Source organism: Sphaeramia orbicularis, chromosome 2 (assembly GCF_902148855.1).
Source record: "Sphaeramia orbicularis chromosome 2, fSphaOr1.1, whole genome shotgun sequence".
Classification (NCBI taxonomy): domain Eukaryota; kingdom Metazoa; phylum Chordata; class Actinopteri; order Kurtiformes; family Apogonidae; genus Sphaeramia; species Sphaeramia orbicularis.
In genome coordinates this window covers 15,320,544-15,337,537 of record NC_043958.1, presented here as the reverse complement: position 1 = coordinate 15,337,537, position 16,994 = coordinate 15,320,544, and the positions used below count along the sequence as shown (strand labels likewise).

At 40.2% G+C, this 16,994-nt stretch overlaps 1 protein-coding gene across 1 annotated transcript in view; it reads right to left on the bottom strand.

The window, feature by feature from the left end:
* LOC115434306 (receptor tyrosine-protein kinase erbB-4-like) overlaps positions 1-16,994 on the bottom strand; it is a 458,688-nt gene that overhangs the window by 72,837 nt on the left and 368,857 nt on the right. Inside the window, exon 17 of the mRNA XM_030156187.1 lies at positions 13,804-13,936. Within this exon, the coding sequence (XP_030012047.1) occupies positions 13,804-13,936 (133 nt within the window). The remainder of the gene's footprint in view (positions 1-13,803; positions 13,937-16,994) is intronic.

Here is a 16,994-nt window from a genome sequence, read left to right as displayed (position 1 = left end):
TGACTATGTCTTGATTCTTAGATGGTATCTCAGAATTTTTCTATCAAGTTCATTTCTCTAAAATCTAATACATTATCATCTTTGGCACAACTTCAGAGTTCTTCATTCGTAACACTGTAATGATATTCTTCGGTCAAGTTTTAATCTCTGAAATTAGAAATACTTTTCATAGCCCCTTCAACATTTTTAAAACACGTGTTGCTTATAAAGGGTTAAAATAATAAGTAAAAAGCAAGTCTTGGAAAAAGAAGTATGAGGTGAAAAGCAAGGTTTATTTGCAGCAAATAAATAAGTGGCCAAGTCAGTGGCTGTCCCGTCCTGATATGGGTGGTTTTTATGAAATACAAATAATTCAGGGGTGTGAAGTTCTGACAGAACTGGCAGCGTGGACCGCAGCATGCCCACCCCTAAACAAATCACAGTCTGGTGTCAGCTGCTATCACAGTCGACAAAGAGTAGCAGCACACCAGCTGTGCACATACAAAACAATTCCAATTCAAGGTTATGACAAGCCTCCCCCGCGCTGCCTGGCTGCCAGTAACAGCTGACACTGAACAGCGTCCCAGCAGCTGGCCGGCCACCCACTTCACCACTCGGCCTCAACAAAAGCCTCAGCTACTAAATATAAAGAGCAAGAGTTGGCACCTGTAACCGAGCAGTGAAAAGGTCTAAGCCAGGAAGAAGGAGGAGTTCCACACGCTGCCAGGAAACATACACTCACTCACATATATCTGACAATACATGCAAATATCATCTCAACATCCACACCACACAGATAGACATAAACACTCACAACATGCCCAGCAGATGACAGAACACTCACGTAGGAATCAATGCATGTAATCAATACATGTCTTAATGAGCCTATCAGCCTATCGGGTCCCTCATTCAACGCGCTTTATCAGCGGCATAATCACCCTGCTCGACCACGGCTATCAAACAATATAATGAGACCATATATCAGTCGGTCAGCCATACAAGCACTTATTCAATGTGATATAAAACCATCAGCACAATAGGGTCTGGCGCTACAATAGCCAGGCCGGTCCAAAGGATGGATGACATTGCCAGGAGCTCGGCAATGACATGTCATCTAATGGCTGTTGTTATGGCCCGGCCTGAAGGCACCAGAGAGAATTAGGGATAAATACTACAAAGAGGGGGGTGGGGGAGATTGAGATGAAGGAAAGAAAATGCCAACACAACTGGGTGAAGTGTCAGCTGATGAAGACCATGTGACATGACTGAAAGTGCCAAAGCTTGTTGTTTCTAAGGACAACAATGAACTCTGAAATTCAACAAAGAAACAACTGAAACTAACTTCAAGGAAATTTCACCCAGTCACAAAATTGAAATGCTGCTATTGTATGATTATGGAAATCTTGAACACCTTATTATAAACAGGCTGAATGGAATCTGTCACTACACAACCACGGTTTTGTTTTTTGTTTTTTTGCCTTTCCTCAACAGGCTGGAGGTGGTTGAAATGGAAGGAAAGATCAGGACTTTCAGGATATTCAAATCACTGAATGGATTTTTTTTACTTATTTGTGGACCATCCTTTACTAAACCAAGTGCTGCTAAAGTCTAAACAGAACCAAATGTAATAAAACTGAAATGTTCAGTTAATATAGCTTCAAAGTATTGTCCTTTCCCATCAAATACCAAATTTACTGTAATTGGTCCAAACTCTGATTTAGAGTACAGTGCAAAAGTCTTATTTCACCTCAGGCTTTACTTTCAGGGCTGAAATGAGCATATATATTTATTTCTCATTCTCTTTTCTTCACATACACTAAAAAAATACAGGAAATATGTGCGCAGTCGAAAGAGACACACCAAAAACTGAACTAAATGGGGTCCAAAGAATAAAGTCACTATTTAGTATGACCCCTGACCCCATGGCAAGAATAAGCACAAACAGAAACATCTGACATGTGTTGAATGAAATCTGGTATAAAACATCAGAAAATTAATGCAATAAATATCATATTGTCTGAACAAAAGGGTTAAAGACATGTAAGTGGAAAAGGAGGTCACAGTAAATATGACTACTTTCGTTTATACAAGCTGGTTTTTCATTGAAATGTTTGTTTTTCCTGTTGTCCATACTTCACATGTATAAGACTGGATCTAAATACAGGGACAAACAAATATGTGTGATCATTATAACTATACTAAACTAAAAAAACTAATGTTGCACTAGGACTTTTGCATAGGATTTTATATGTAGTAAGAGCCATCAGAGAACAGCATATACCTGCATCCATCACAAAATCTACTGATATCCATTACTGATGATGTCATTGACTTTGCCTATTGAGAGAAAAGTAACTGGGTATTATGGTTTCAGAAAATGGCTCCTTAAACCAGTCAACAACATATGCAGAAATTAACACGACGACTGAAACCAGATGACGCTAATCAGATGACTGACAAGAAAACAAAATGATGAGAGATTTGTAATATTTTGCAGCAACAAACAATGTTATTCTGGAGAGCGAACATGAAAATTTCAGAAATCAGAGATCATACTCAAAGGAAAGTGGTGCTGCTTTAAAAAATAAAAATAAAAAAATAAATAGGTCAACTCACTTTATTATCCCTGTAGAAAAATTTGGTTTCAGCATTTTATCCATACTAGTAAAAGCAGTACTTAGCATTAGCACATTAGGAGCAGGGAGCTGGAACTGACATCAACAACAGGCAAACTGTTGTCCATGCATAGAATATTCAATGGGATATTAGATCTACCTTTAAGTAAATTTTTTTGTCTTGGCCATCTTTACTGTGTCTACTGTATCCAGGGCACATGTTAATGTGTATGGAAACAGGTGACTGAGCACAGCTAAAAAAAATCCATGTATGCAGATGTCATGGATCAGTTAGCACTGTGTTCTTGTATTCCTGTGTGAAGTTCAGTTTAAACATGGTGAATTAAAAAAAAAAAAAAAAAAAACACACACACAGTAACACATTCAGAAATGGCTGAGCTTCTGGGTTTTTATATAATATTCTCAAATGATTAATACTTAATGTCTAATTAATTTAATTAATGTGCAATACTGCTTTAAATATGAGTCATTACTGTCTGCACATTTACATGGGCGCCCTCAAAATATCAATAATGCTGAGTGTACAGTGTGCAATATAAATACTATTAATTTGTTATCAACTCTGGGCTGTTTGGTTGAATCGACTGGCTGATGTTCTGTACATCCCACTGACATATGCATTATCTAATACCACATCATCCTTTCAGTTGAGATGTCCCTCATTGGTATGGATTTATGTTGAGGTAAACAGCATGGCAGTTAACATTACTGAAAACTCGCATGTATTTAGATTTAAGGGTATGCCTTTTCATTTACATAAAACCTGTCAAATAATGTACTTTAACCAGGACATCAGGCCTCCATTATACCCACCATAGTAGACTGGTATTTGGACAATGAGCGGTATTTGCACGAATGTGTTAGTACATACACGGCAAGGATAACAAGAAAACAAGTGACGCTGCAGGACGCAAGAGACGGAGAGAGAATGGAGTGATTTAGAAAGAGAAAGCAGAGAGGAGACGCAGGGAGGTGGTGACAGAGCAGGAGTAAGAGCAGATGGTGACAGGCTGTAGCTGTTATTGTTTCATTAGGGTAAGACTGGAGAGGAGAGGAGAGGAGAGGAGAGGAGAGGAGAGGAGAGGAGAGGAGAGGAGAGGAGAGGAGAGGAGAGGAGAGGAGAGGAGAGGAGAGGAGAGGAGAGGAGAGGAGAGGAGAGGAGAGGAGAGGAGAGGAGAGGAGAGGAGAGGAGAGGAGAGGAGAGGAGAGGAGAGGAGAGGAGACAAAGAGAAGTGAAAAATGAAGAAAGAAAATAAAAGGAGATGAAACCAGGAGATGAGAAGAAATGAGGAGGAGGAAACTGGGTAAACAAGGAGAGGAGAAGACACAAGGAGCGGTGTGTGTGTGTGTGTGTGTGTGTGTGTGTGTGGGGGGGGGGGGTTATTGGGGGTTGTAGAGGTCTAGAAATCTCTCCTGAGCTCTCCCTAACTCACTTTATTTACCAGCTAATAATACACCCTGCCTTTGCCAAATGAGCTTCACTGGTGGCTCGGTGAAGAGGATTCGAATGCTTCATTGGACAAATAAGCAGTATGTTCAAGCCTCCAGCTAGAATACATTCACAGAATTACTCTGTACTGAATAAGTAAACAGCAGCCGCAAACATAAACATGGGCCGTGAAGCTGCGGGTGTCCCTTTTAAAAGCCACATTACATTCTCACATTAATATAGAAAATGCTGCAGATGTTGAGTCAATTATGTCAGGTAAAATAAAACCATTGTGCAAACAACGACTGTATTTCAGAAGTACAGAAGTATATTTCAAAGCTATACCTATGTAGTAATTATGTAGTAACAGTACTTATAATTGTAGTATTTGAAGATTTGATTGGATTAATAGCTGGTTCAGTGTAATTTACTTTGTGTCTAAGCTTGTTATTATTATTATTATTATTATTATTATTATTATTATGTATGAGGGAGATTTTGTGCTGTGACTATACTGTGATCAACACCTACAAGTGAATACACAGGTACTCCAATAACAATTCTCGGCCATTTTTTAATTTATAAAACTATATTTAGTAATCCTACACATGCAGACTTAACTTGTAAGTCCAGTCAGTTTGTGAATGTATACTTCAGATATTCTATATTGGTGTAACTTTTAAAGGTAGGTTTCATCATATTTTCATTTTTATATTGCAACTATAGCACAGCTGAACTTAAAATTTCATGCCCACTTTACAGAAGTCATGAGTTATTACATGTTTTTACTGAACTTTGCTAGATCTTTTTTTATAAAACACAGCAAACTCTAACATTCTGGTGCCCCTCAGTGAGTTTCAACCACTGATCAAAAACTTCTAATCCTCTGTCCGACCACTTTAAGTGAACTTTGTATCTTTTATTAACTTTGTATACTTTTTTAAAAATGGTGTTTTATCTGTATCTTGTATTTTCTGCAATTTTCACTGCCATTTACTCAATGACAAATAAAATGAGGTCCAGGTTTCAGTGGTCTTCAACATAAGATAAAAAGTTAATAAATAATAATAATAATAATAATAATAATAATCACAAGTTGAATGTTAACTTCTGTATTAATGCTTCTTTTACTAACATCAGACAGAATGAATCAAATCTGCTGCTGTTCTCTCAACTCAAGGAACAACTGTCAATAAAAATCAGCCATATATTTATCTGCTCTAATAGACTACCTGTATGTCCATGAATAAGCCACTTTTGATAGTTACTACTTCTAAGAACCCACAAATTGCACTGAAAGAACATGGTGTTATCTTTAATACTCTGCCTGCTTTTGTGCAATGTGTATTCTTAATACACAACAAGCTAAATGCACTGCGATTTCCATAGAAAGGTCATTTGAATGCTACGTTTAGTAAAGTTACATTAGTTTAATGTTCAGCTAAAAAGCCTGGTAGAAAGCAAATGGGGTCAGAGGAACTCTCTAAAATCCCCATTCCTTCCTCAATTTGGTTCATCTGGTTGAAAGAGTTAAGACCTTCCCATGCTGGGCTGAAGAAACCGCAATGACACTGAGTGAGCTCATTAAAGCAATTTGTGCATAACAGCAGGAGAGAATGCCCATCAGCATGCAAGGTCATTCATTCTCTGTGTTAGTGGGTCCAGCTCCGCACAAACTCAACTCGCCTCTCCTTTACTACAGCCTGAGCATTAAAACAACAACCTTTTACGTCAATACAGCATCCCGCCATTCTACTGGGAGGAATTTACATCCCTTGAAATGCAGATGCCTTTGAACACAGGGGAGTCGACATTACTTCTGGACACACTGTCGACATAATAAGACACAACACCAGATCATCTTTGCACAGGAAAATGTTCATTGGCATTGGTGGATATATCTGTGCATTGCGGTGCTGGACAGAGGTTTTCCTGTAGTCCTCCGCCCCTATGGGTCTTTGTATTGTAGATAAGTGGTGTAGTTGGATTAAGCTTGTGCCCTTGCCCTTTACGGACAAGAATCCCCCAGATTCCTCCAAGTCTTTAAACCACTTAACATCCACCAGGTCACGGGTGACCAATTTAAGAGTTAAGGTAACATTTGATGTAGTTCAGATTGGGTTTTAGCTATGTGGTAAACGGAAACTTGAACAGGGTTCCCACATGTCCTGGAAACTGACTGACCAATTTTCCAGTCATTGAAAACATGGAAAATGAGAAAAAAGGAAACAGTTAAGTTGTCCTGGATAATTATTTATCCTCCCCCTGCCTTATGACCATGTGTGCATAAACTAAGATGAAACAAAGGAAACAGATTTTCAGTGATTTACTGAAAATGTACAAATATTTTTAGAGGAAGTACAGGAGAGAAAGTAAGAGAGAAGAGAGAGTGGAGTTGGGAATTGTCCAGTTGAACATTGTAACTCCAGTTTGTCAGGCTATTGAAGTGCTAAACTGTAATCTGTGGGTGTGTTTGCATTATTCTATGCTACATTTGTCATAATTATTTTTCATGGATAAATTGCACATCAAATGTCAGAGTAATAAACATGGACACAATCTGGGTAAATGCAAGTTACAACTGTAGAAAAGAACACTTCCAAAGAATGAGGGGGTCAGGGGAATGGATTAGTGTATGACGTGGAACTTGTCTGTGCAGCGGCTGAAAATGTCCTGAAAAATAATTTCAGGGAAAGAGTGGGAACCCTGTTGAAGACGTTCCTTTACAAATTAAGTCAAATACATGTGGACTTTAGGATTTTTTATTACAGTGTAAAAGGAAGGTCACACTAAATATGACCACTTTTGTTTTTACTGCTGTACCTACTACAATGAAGTATTTAAAGCAGTAAAAACAAATGTTTCAGAGAAAAAAACAGCTTCTATAAACCAAAGTGGTCCTATTTAGTGTGACCTTCCTTTCACACTTAGCATGTCTTTAGTCCTAATATTCAAATAATATTACATTTTTGGCATTCACTTTCTGACTTTTTATTCTAGGTTTCATTCAACACATGCCAGATGTTTCTAACAGTTGTTGCTGCTTCTTATCATGGGGTCAGAGGTCACACTAAACACTGACTTTAACCATTAGAACCTATTTAGTTCTGTTTTTGGGCATCTTTTAAGGCTGTGCACATATTTTCTGTATTTTCTTGTTGTTTCTGAAGAAAAGATACTGAGAAATAAATATGCATGTTCAATTCAATGCTGCAAAAACAACAAATCTAAAGGCCGCCTAAAACTTTTGCACAGTACTGCATACGGTGTCTAGAATTACTCTTATTTTAACCTAAATTTAGTATCAGGTTTAGTGAGTTTGAACAATGTCTGGACTGTGAATCATGCATTTGTAATGACGTCCCTGGGCCGGCGCTCAGTCATCTGGCCCCGGGCTGAGCCGTGGGAGCTGTCCACCTCCCGTGAGTGCTGAAATCTTTCTTGTAAGGGGAGCGGAGGAGGGCATGTAAGCAGCATGAGAGCTGTCCATGGCCTGTGGTGCTGAAAAACTCACATGGCCCACTTCTGTACAAAACAGCTGAAAGAGGGCCGGCGGGAGAAGGAGGTGAGGGCGATTCCAAGCGTATTAGTCCTGCTTCATTGGACCGGGGTCAAAGGTCGAGGCCTGGGGTCATGCTGTAACAGTGAGGGGACTCTGCTGCTGTTTGTACCGCCTCTCCCTGCGAAAAAGCAATTTGTTTTCAGGGGGCTTCTTCAAAAGGCGGCACAGTGAGCGATTTTTTTTTTTTTTTTAAGTAGCCTCTGTTTTTTCTCTCAAGGTGAGAGAAAAGGGAAAGTACAAGAAAGAGAGAGCTGAAAAGAAGGTGCCTGTTCACAAAGGAGACAGACAAAAAGAGATCAAAAACGAAAAGAAGAAGGTGAGGATGCAAAGAGGCAGAGATGGAGAATAGTCAAACAAAGGAAACAATCAAAAAAATGAAATGCCAGTGTGTTTTGCAAGTCAACACAGCTGAAGAGCCTTCACACGTGTCCTTGATATGGAAATGCAGCGTGAGCGCTCAGATCACGTTTTGACAGCAAGGACTGGAGGCATCTCCTTCCTGTCTGACACAAGAGGTGAGCTCTCTGTTTAAAAAGCTGTGGCAGATACAGGAGTGAGAGAGGGGAGTCCCTGAGCCTTCGCTGTCCCTGAAATCCCTCATCCAGACAAGCCTGATCTCCATTCACAGACGCAGACTCGGCTCTATTATTCGTTTGAATAGAGAATCCACATTCAGCCAGCCGCCCAAAGCCTATCGTGCAGTTTCATCAGCCAAGAAAGAGCCTGTGGAAGGCACGATACAGACTGCAAGGAGTGCAGGTTTTCAATATGCCGGGGTGGTGAGAGATGAGAAAGTCGGCAGCATTTAAATGGAAAAGGAACAGGGAGGGGAGAAGGAAATATCTGTGTTTATGCATGCAGTGTCAATGCAAGTATCCATATTTTCAAGGGAAGAATTTGAATCCTGGTGTGGAGTAAAGAAACTGATGCCTTTAAAAACCAGAGCTGGCAACACACTCAGGTATGTTATGCTTCCTTAAGGCGCTGCTTATGAGGCAGTTGGACTTTTCTGTAGCTTGATTTTCACAAAATCTGGCTGTTTTTTAAAGTCACGCCCACATGTTTCAGCTCAAAGCGAGGGTATCAAACTCAAACTGGCATACGGCCACTCCCAAGTTCAAGTTCTCAAAGAGCTGGAACATAACTGAACAAAAATGTCACCTGATTGTTCACTAATCTGTTGTGCCACAAGTTATGTTTCCAACAACAAGGACAATGATTTTGAGGCAAACTTTTGATATTTGACAAAAAGTAGTAAAAACCAAATTAAATAATGCATGGTGCATAATGTGGTCAGAAGGTGGTGGTATAAGCTACAATATACACGACTGCTATAAACAGAGAAGTAGAAGTAGTTCATCGAGTTGCTGTTTTAGATACAGAAGAATAGTTGGATCTGTCTACTTAGTATTCTTTATGGGAATATCCCAGAAGACGCAGAGGAAACAGCTGATCAGTCATATGAACATATCCAAAACAAGTGTATTAGCTTTTAATAAATTAACAAAAACAACCTTGAGCAAGTGTAAAAATAGGTAAAATTCAATTAGTTTTCGCTGTATGTGTCATTTCCATAAATCTTTTCTAATGGGAGAAAAACGAATATGGTTAAAAATACAATTGGCTTCAGTATTTAACTAATTCACCACCTAACTTCATTTTGAACATCAGCAGCCTTCTTGGTTGTATGAGAAACACTTTGTACCTGTGTGGCCTGTTTCTTTCCTCTCATCTCCCTGGGACTCATCTTGTTCTCTGTATTTAGTCAACTAATGACGCTTGAGATTGTATTCCTAGAAAACGGCAGGTCACATTTCCACTCCGTTAAAAGAACAAATACAGTGATGTCCATCCTTCTTGAGGTTCTATGTTTGTCATCCATTTTCTTACTTTTTTGGTTTTGGGAAAATCTTTTTTTCCACCCTGTTACCATAACCTGCCTAGACATGCACAGACAGACTTACATTAAGGTTCACATATTAACCATTAAGTAGTTGCTTTTATCTGATGTACTTGTGGCATATTGGGTTATAATTAGCCATTATAAACCATTATGGCAATAATATCAACATTTAAACCATTAAGTGACAGTTTTGCCACAATAATTCACCTCTAGAATGAGAAATATATTCTATATAGAGAATTACTATATTCTAAATATAATAATAATCCAAATACAGCATCTTGGTAGTAAGTCAGGAAGTTGATGGGACATTATTGAGGCCAAACTGTATTAATAGGAGTTTTATGAAGACTAATGAAGTCACTGTGCAACTAATACATATGTATAAAACCAAACCAGTTAATGTTTAATGTGTTCCATGATATAAAGTGTTGCCAATACTTTTGTACTGTACATGAAAGTGTCCTTAAATTGACACCAAATAACTATAACCAGTAAGTCATAAAACAATGTGGGGCAGATTATGTTTTCTTCCTCCTTGCGGCCTCTGACCAGGACTGGGAGATACTGATGCAGTCCACTGTGTTGTTATTCTGGATCCACTTTATGCCTTTGGCGAATGCTGCCGCGATGACTGACCTCAACAGACAGAACAGGCTCAGAATCACTACATGGTTCCTGATATTCATACAGATGGGCCGCTGTCAGAACAGAACCTATGATCTTCTATTAAATAAGTGATAGCTCGAACCTGGAGGCTGATCTACCACAGGTGTTAAAGATTTTATTACATCTAATGACTTTTACATGCAATTAGGTCTCCTTGGAGGAGGAGAAAATCGACTGTGATGGCTATATTTCACTGGAGTCCAGCATCACAGGAGCTAAAATCGCTCGTGACTACTTTATGGGAGGAGATGTAAAAGGGGTCAACAGTGTCCCCTCCTTCTCTGTGACAGTACATTAGCGAATCTGCTTGGACTGAAGACTTCCCTCGCGGTCAAAAGGCTGTCGGAACAAGGCCTGCCTGATTAAGATGGATGTGTGTGGTCGGGACGAGGCAGAAAGTGCCCAAGGCCGCCCTCCTCAGATTCCTGTCTCCGGCCTGACAGCTGTCTATAACACTGCTGCGTCTACCTGTAAATTATACTAATGCACGGTGACAAGCAGCCTGCCTCACTCCGATAGGCAAGGCCGCTCAGCGGACCTGCGGTGATGACACAACTCCTGGGCCATGCATAGGGAACAGAGTGGGGAAGTGTCTTTGTGCATGTAGCAACACAAAGGTGATGAACCAGAGCATGAATGCACATAAACCCTGCACTCCCCTACACCTCCATCATCCACTTTCTCCATTGAATATTAAGTCTGCTCCACTGTCTAATGCTTCCCAGAAATGAACCCTCTTCAAGGCCAGATCGATGGGCGATGGCAGCCATGCATAATTTTAAAACCTCTTGTGCACCGCGTGGTTTGGCTAAGTACCATCGCCAAGGTTTAATGTTTCAAGGTTTGCTTATAAGTTGAGTTGGGTTGGCATCCATCTGTTAAAGTGCAGAGCAACTTTCAAGCAAAGGCCAAGCAAAGAACAGACAAATTACTTAAGGATCCTGGCTGAAAAACCAGGTAGAACCAGATCCACACCTGCTGGTCAGGAGACGGTCCTGCTAGACTTGGCTAACTTGGCTTCGTTTTGTTCATGCTTATGGTGACATGTGAGCAGCCACAGTGGTAGAAGGGGTTCCTCATGTGGTCATGTGAATAAGGCCAGGATGAAATTAAAGTCAGCTGAAGAAAGAGGGACAATACTTGGTATGGACACTATGGAAACCACAAAATGGTTTAATTATTATTTTTTCTCTTTCTCCAACCCTTATTCCTAACCCTAACAGTAACTGTGCACAGTAATGATTGTGATATCATTTCATTGTCTTTATCTTTTTCCCTCCAACTCCAACCCCTAATTAAGAGCAAAACCTCAGCCATGAGATGGCCAAAGGCTAAATTCAGCACCAATGTCATTGTTCATGCATGCTACATTTGTTAATGCTGCCGTATTTTGTTGCAAATGTTATACATATATGTAGTTTTTGTAGTGGCTGGACATGATCTTGTCCTATATCATTCTGGTATGTCATTTCATAACAGGATAAGATTTGAAAAATGACTGAGCTAAAAACATAACAGCTAAACATTTAACGTTTCACATCTGCACAGTTTTAAAGTGAAATCAAGTTGCAATAACCCACCCCTAATGGGAAGTCCAGTTTGACCTGACAGCTAGTACAAAAAACAAGGTGGTGGCCAAGTTAAAGTTAACTTTGGGGTCATGTGACGGGAACTATATGATTAATTTAAGATTCTACTGCATATATTGTACATATCCTATATTGATTTACATTGTTTCAGTTGGTGTTATGTATCTGAATTAATTCTGTATTGATTATCCCTCTGTGTAGAATGTTACACCAGTGCAAGTGAAAGTCAGACATATCTGGTAAATACTATCTTTTTTCACAGTTAATGATGCATTTTTTTTGTAAAAATGTAGGAATTATTTTCTATTAAAATCTGCTGAGCTTCACTGGCGCAGCGGTGGCTCAAAGGGTAGAGTAGGTTGTCCACAAAGTGCAGGGTTGGCGGTTTGATCCCCAGCTCCTCTCATTAATATGTCAAAGGGTCCTTGGGCTAGACACTGAATTCCCAAGTTGGCAGCTCTGCCGCCACTGGTGAGCATGTGAATATATGAATGAATTGTGAAGCACTCTGAGGATTGGTAAGTTAGAACAGCACTATATACATGCTGTCACTTTAGGCAGTACTGGTTATCGAAGGCCTGGCACTACTGGTTCAGCTGGTGACCAGTTAGGCAGTAAAGTTGGATTTTCTAGGGATGAGAAAACTGAATAAGGTACGAACAGAAAACTACTGGGCTACCATAGTTTTGGTATTGAATCTTAAATATGTTATGTGACTTCACTATAAAAACAACAATGCTGGTCAATTTTTATGGGGGATTAAAATAATTGGTGTGTATGTATCTGTTGTGACAATGGGGCAATTATATTAACTAGCAGCATTGTACCCGTGGTGCCATTGTACGATAGCATGAGAGGCTAAAATCGCCCAGCATACCTCACAACATTTGAATACGGACATAAACTTCTGCCTTGTAGGTAGTCAGGTAATGTTTGTATTCATTTGGCAAGTTTGGCGGCAATCGGGCCTGTGAAGGTCTGTGGTGAGCTCGGACTTGGTCCGAGGTGAGCTGGGACTCGGTCTGTGGTGAGCTGGGACCTTGTCTGAGGTGAGCTGGGACCTTGTCTGAGGTGAGCTGGGACCTGGTCTGTGGTGAGCTGGGACCTTGTCTGAGGTGAGCTGGGACCTGGTCTGTGGTGAGCTGGGACCTTGTCTGAGGTGAGCTGGGAACTGGTCTGTGGTGAGCTGGGACCTTGTCTGAGGTGAGCTGGGAACTGGTCTGTGGTGAGCTGGGACCTGGTCTGTGGTGAGCTGGACCCTATTAAAATCGCCCAACATACCTCACAACATTTGAATACGGACATAAAATTGTGCCTAGTAGATAGTCAGGTAATGTTTCTGTTCATTTGGCGAATTTGGCAGCAATCGGGCCTGTGAAGGCTGAGGAAAATCCGTACAAATGCCCTCCTGTGCTGCAACATCGATCGAACGGACACAAACGTGCATTATATTGTGGCATGGAAAAAACTGTGATCCTTGTCAGATGATGATGTTAAATTAGGACAAACCTTTTGGTTTGGAATGAATACAGCTGCTCAAACACAAATCAACAGGAGGCAAATGTGGGTGCTATTTTCCAGCCGAAGGTAAATTTGTCTAATCTTAGACAAAACTATAATACTCTCTTAATTCTAGCCAGTGTTTCTGTCTACCACTACCAAATGATGACATTGTTGCAGCCTAAATGCAACAACTATATATTTTTTTCAAACTCTATTCATGTCAATTTGCGCCTGTAAATTTCACATGTATATTTAGTTTTGATTTGAGTGACTATTCTGTTATTTAGGTGTGAAGACATGTTGAAAATCTAGCATTTAAAATGTTACATTAGATGAGAAAGGAAACTGTACAAGTAACAGTATCAAAAAAAAAATCGAAGTTTTTGAGCGCCAGTGTTTTTTTTTCCGACAGCTATTTAACTGCCTCCAGAGTACACTAGAGAGTATCAGGAAAACAAAACTTTGTAAACTTTGTGTCCTGTAGAAATTGATTTTAAAATCCTCTCCACTCATTCCAACCTTCGCCCTCTCACCTCTGTTTCCAAAAAACGCCGCAAGGCCCTCTTCTTCTTGATGCTTTTGCGTCGGACATAAACAGCCACGCTGAGCGCCAGAATGACGATGATAAATAGGCCGCCAATAATGCCAGCTGCTATTAGGGGAGTCCTGTAGAGACAAGAGGATGAGAAGAAACATTAACACTGCTGAAACATTAAGAAACTAAAAGGCACTTTGAGAGAAAATGCAAACCTCAGCCAATGCTGCACAATTCTCCAACCTGCTGTTCCACCTAGAAAGTCTTTTTTTTTTCTTTTTTTTTTTACACTCCAGATTCAACTCAGCACACTGACTTCAGGATTTTAAAGTCATGCTCTACCTTAAACATAGCTTCTCTCTGCTCCCATCCCCTCTTTGCAACCTCCTCCTCCTTTTTTAGCTTCACTCAATGGTCAAAAAACAACCCCACAGGTGGCTTTGAAGGAAAAAAGGGTTCCATTTCCACCATCATGTTCCCAAACAGACCATCCCTAAAATACAGAGCACACTGCAATTTCCAAGCACAAGAAGCTTCTATTTTCACAGGTCACAGGAAAAAGCCTTTTGCAGGCCTGGGCTCTTATTACTTGGGGCAGTGGAGAAGCAGCATGTGTCACACTGGTCTGGATTTCCTTACACTTTACACAGTCATCTCTGGCTTAATACCTCAAATAAATGAGGAACTGAAAGTGCACAAATGGATCCTTCTGTGGAGAACTCAGCTTAAGGCACGCCTAAAGGTTAAAAGCTCTTTTCTTCACTAATAATGGTGGTAATGCATTTGCCATTTACATACAGTACATCTTGCATTTGTGTCTACTGTTATTCCACCACTCAGTACTGTCCTTGTACTAATCTACTTTTTTATTTTCCCGATCTATATTCCATTTTCACACTCTAAACAGTGCCAGAGCATATTCTGTCCTATTCTTTTTCCTCTGCTCAGGAATATACACGCATAGAATAATACCCATTTCTACCTGATACCTTACGTTCAAAACTCTATTAGTTGTCGAGGCTTTAGCCGCTAATGGAAGACTCATGTACCGTCGAGCTATGGCGGAGCAAGGTGCCGTAACATTGCCATATCGATCGCGATGGACCAAGAGAGGAGGGGAGCCTGAAATTTACAAAGAGGCTGTGTGTTTGGATGTAATGAGATAAACAGCCATGTGGTGAATAGTAATGCAGCAGTTTAGAATGATTAGGTCGAGTGAGGGGAAAGCGGCAAGGAGAAACAACAACAACAAAGAAACGAGCCATACAGAGGAAATGAAAAAAGACATAAAGCAGGCTCAGGAGACAAGGGAGATGGGAGGGAAATAAAAAGAAAAAAAAAAGGGGGTTGGGGGATAATGGTGGTAAGACAGCAGTAGGTGAGAGACAAGGGAAAGGACTTCTCTAATTAGGAGAAAAGGCTTTACAGCAGAACAAGCGACACAGGGGTCACAAGATGAGACGGGGGAATAATGCCATTGTAAGAGCAAAAGAACAACTCTGGGACGAGAGACTCAGCATAAGCCTCCCAGAGGGAAGGAAAAGGGCTCATTTTGGTTCCCTCTGTTTAAAAGGAGCTCAAGACCCCTTTTATGGCGTTAGTTGGTTTGGTTAAACTCTAATGAGTTTGTCACTCGTCTAATTGTAAAGATCGCTTCCTTTTATGGGCATTTTAATTGAGTTGTTGTTAAGTCTTGGGGCTATTTGGGCTGGTTGGCTGGTAACACACTCCATGATGCCGCTATTATTTTTTTTTTCCCCTGTTGTTGAAATAGTTTGTCATAAGCCGCGCCACCATTTAATTGTCGAGTGAATTTGAAATGAACTTTTGAAATGTCACGGAAAAGAAAAAAAGGAAAAAGAAAATGCAAATTAGGTGGATTTCCATCAATTTTCTTGGAACGACAAAAGTAGGTTACGTAGTGTTGTCAGAAGGTGGCGCTAAGGGCTGCATTTACGCAGGGCTCTAATGTGTAACTGCTTCCAGCTCTTTTCATGTGTAAAATCAAAGGATAACCAAGGAATAATTTAGTCTCCTCATCAATCCACATGACCTGATGCTATAATCAGCCATGTCTCTGCACTTCATGGGGATTATCAGGAAGACACTGGGGAAACAACACATCAGTCCAGTGAGTTAATGTCCGGAAGAAATGTGTTTCCATTATCTATTAAGAACATTAACTCTCTCAGACACAGCCTGGCCAAAAAGTGAAAAAAAAAAAAAAAAAAGTCTTACTTCAGTTTAACTCTGCACGTATTTCAGTTTCTTCTATTGGATATTTATTGCAGTGATGAATATGTTTGAGCTGCCGTAAATGATGCTGTGAGGAGCTTCTCATTTATTAACCTGGACTGTGTGATTATAGAAGTGATTACCCATCATGCTTAGTGCCTACAATTCAAGCCTGTGGGGGTAGTGTTATGATCTGGGGTTGGTTCAGTTGGGCAGGTCTAGGTCAGGTCAGCATCGTTATGTGTCCAAAAATAAGGTCAGCTGACTACCTGAACGAATACATTTTTTGCCTTCTGTAATGACGTGAGTGTATTCCAAGATGACAAAACCAGGACCTGTCAGGCTCATATAGTAAAAGTGTTTCCAGGAGCTTGAGACGTCATTTTCACACATGGACTGGCCACCACAGAATCCAGACCTGAACCACACTGAAGCTCTTTGGGACGTACTGAACAGTGGTCTGACTCCCCCATCATCAATAGAAGATCTTGGAGAAAAAATTGACAGAAATCTGACCAGAAATAAATGTTGTGACATTTGTAAACAGTGTCTCAATGAAAGTGTATTGTAATCAAAGCTATTGCCAGTCCAGTGAAATGCTATGCATGTGGATGTTTTTTTCCCCACAATAAATGCATATGGAAACACATTTATAGCCACATCAGAGGCTTCGGAAGAATTATCATGAGTAGTAACAGGCCAGAATGAAAGAACGTCATGCAGTATTTGGTTAAAGCCACTGAAACAGTGGTCTGCCAGATTGCAAAACAAGTATGAAGTCAAAGGAGATACACAAACAGATGAAAAAGAAAAGCCTTAGTACGGTTTCATTGCCACCTGACATTTCTTATATGTACCAAACTAAATCCTTTGGCCTTTTCATTAGAGACATTTCATTTGGTTGTTTGAGCTGATTTATTTCAACCTGAAAAATATTTTAAATGAAAGTCTGCC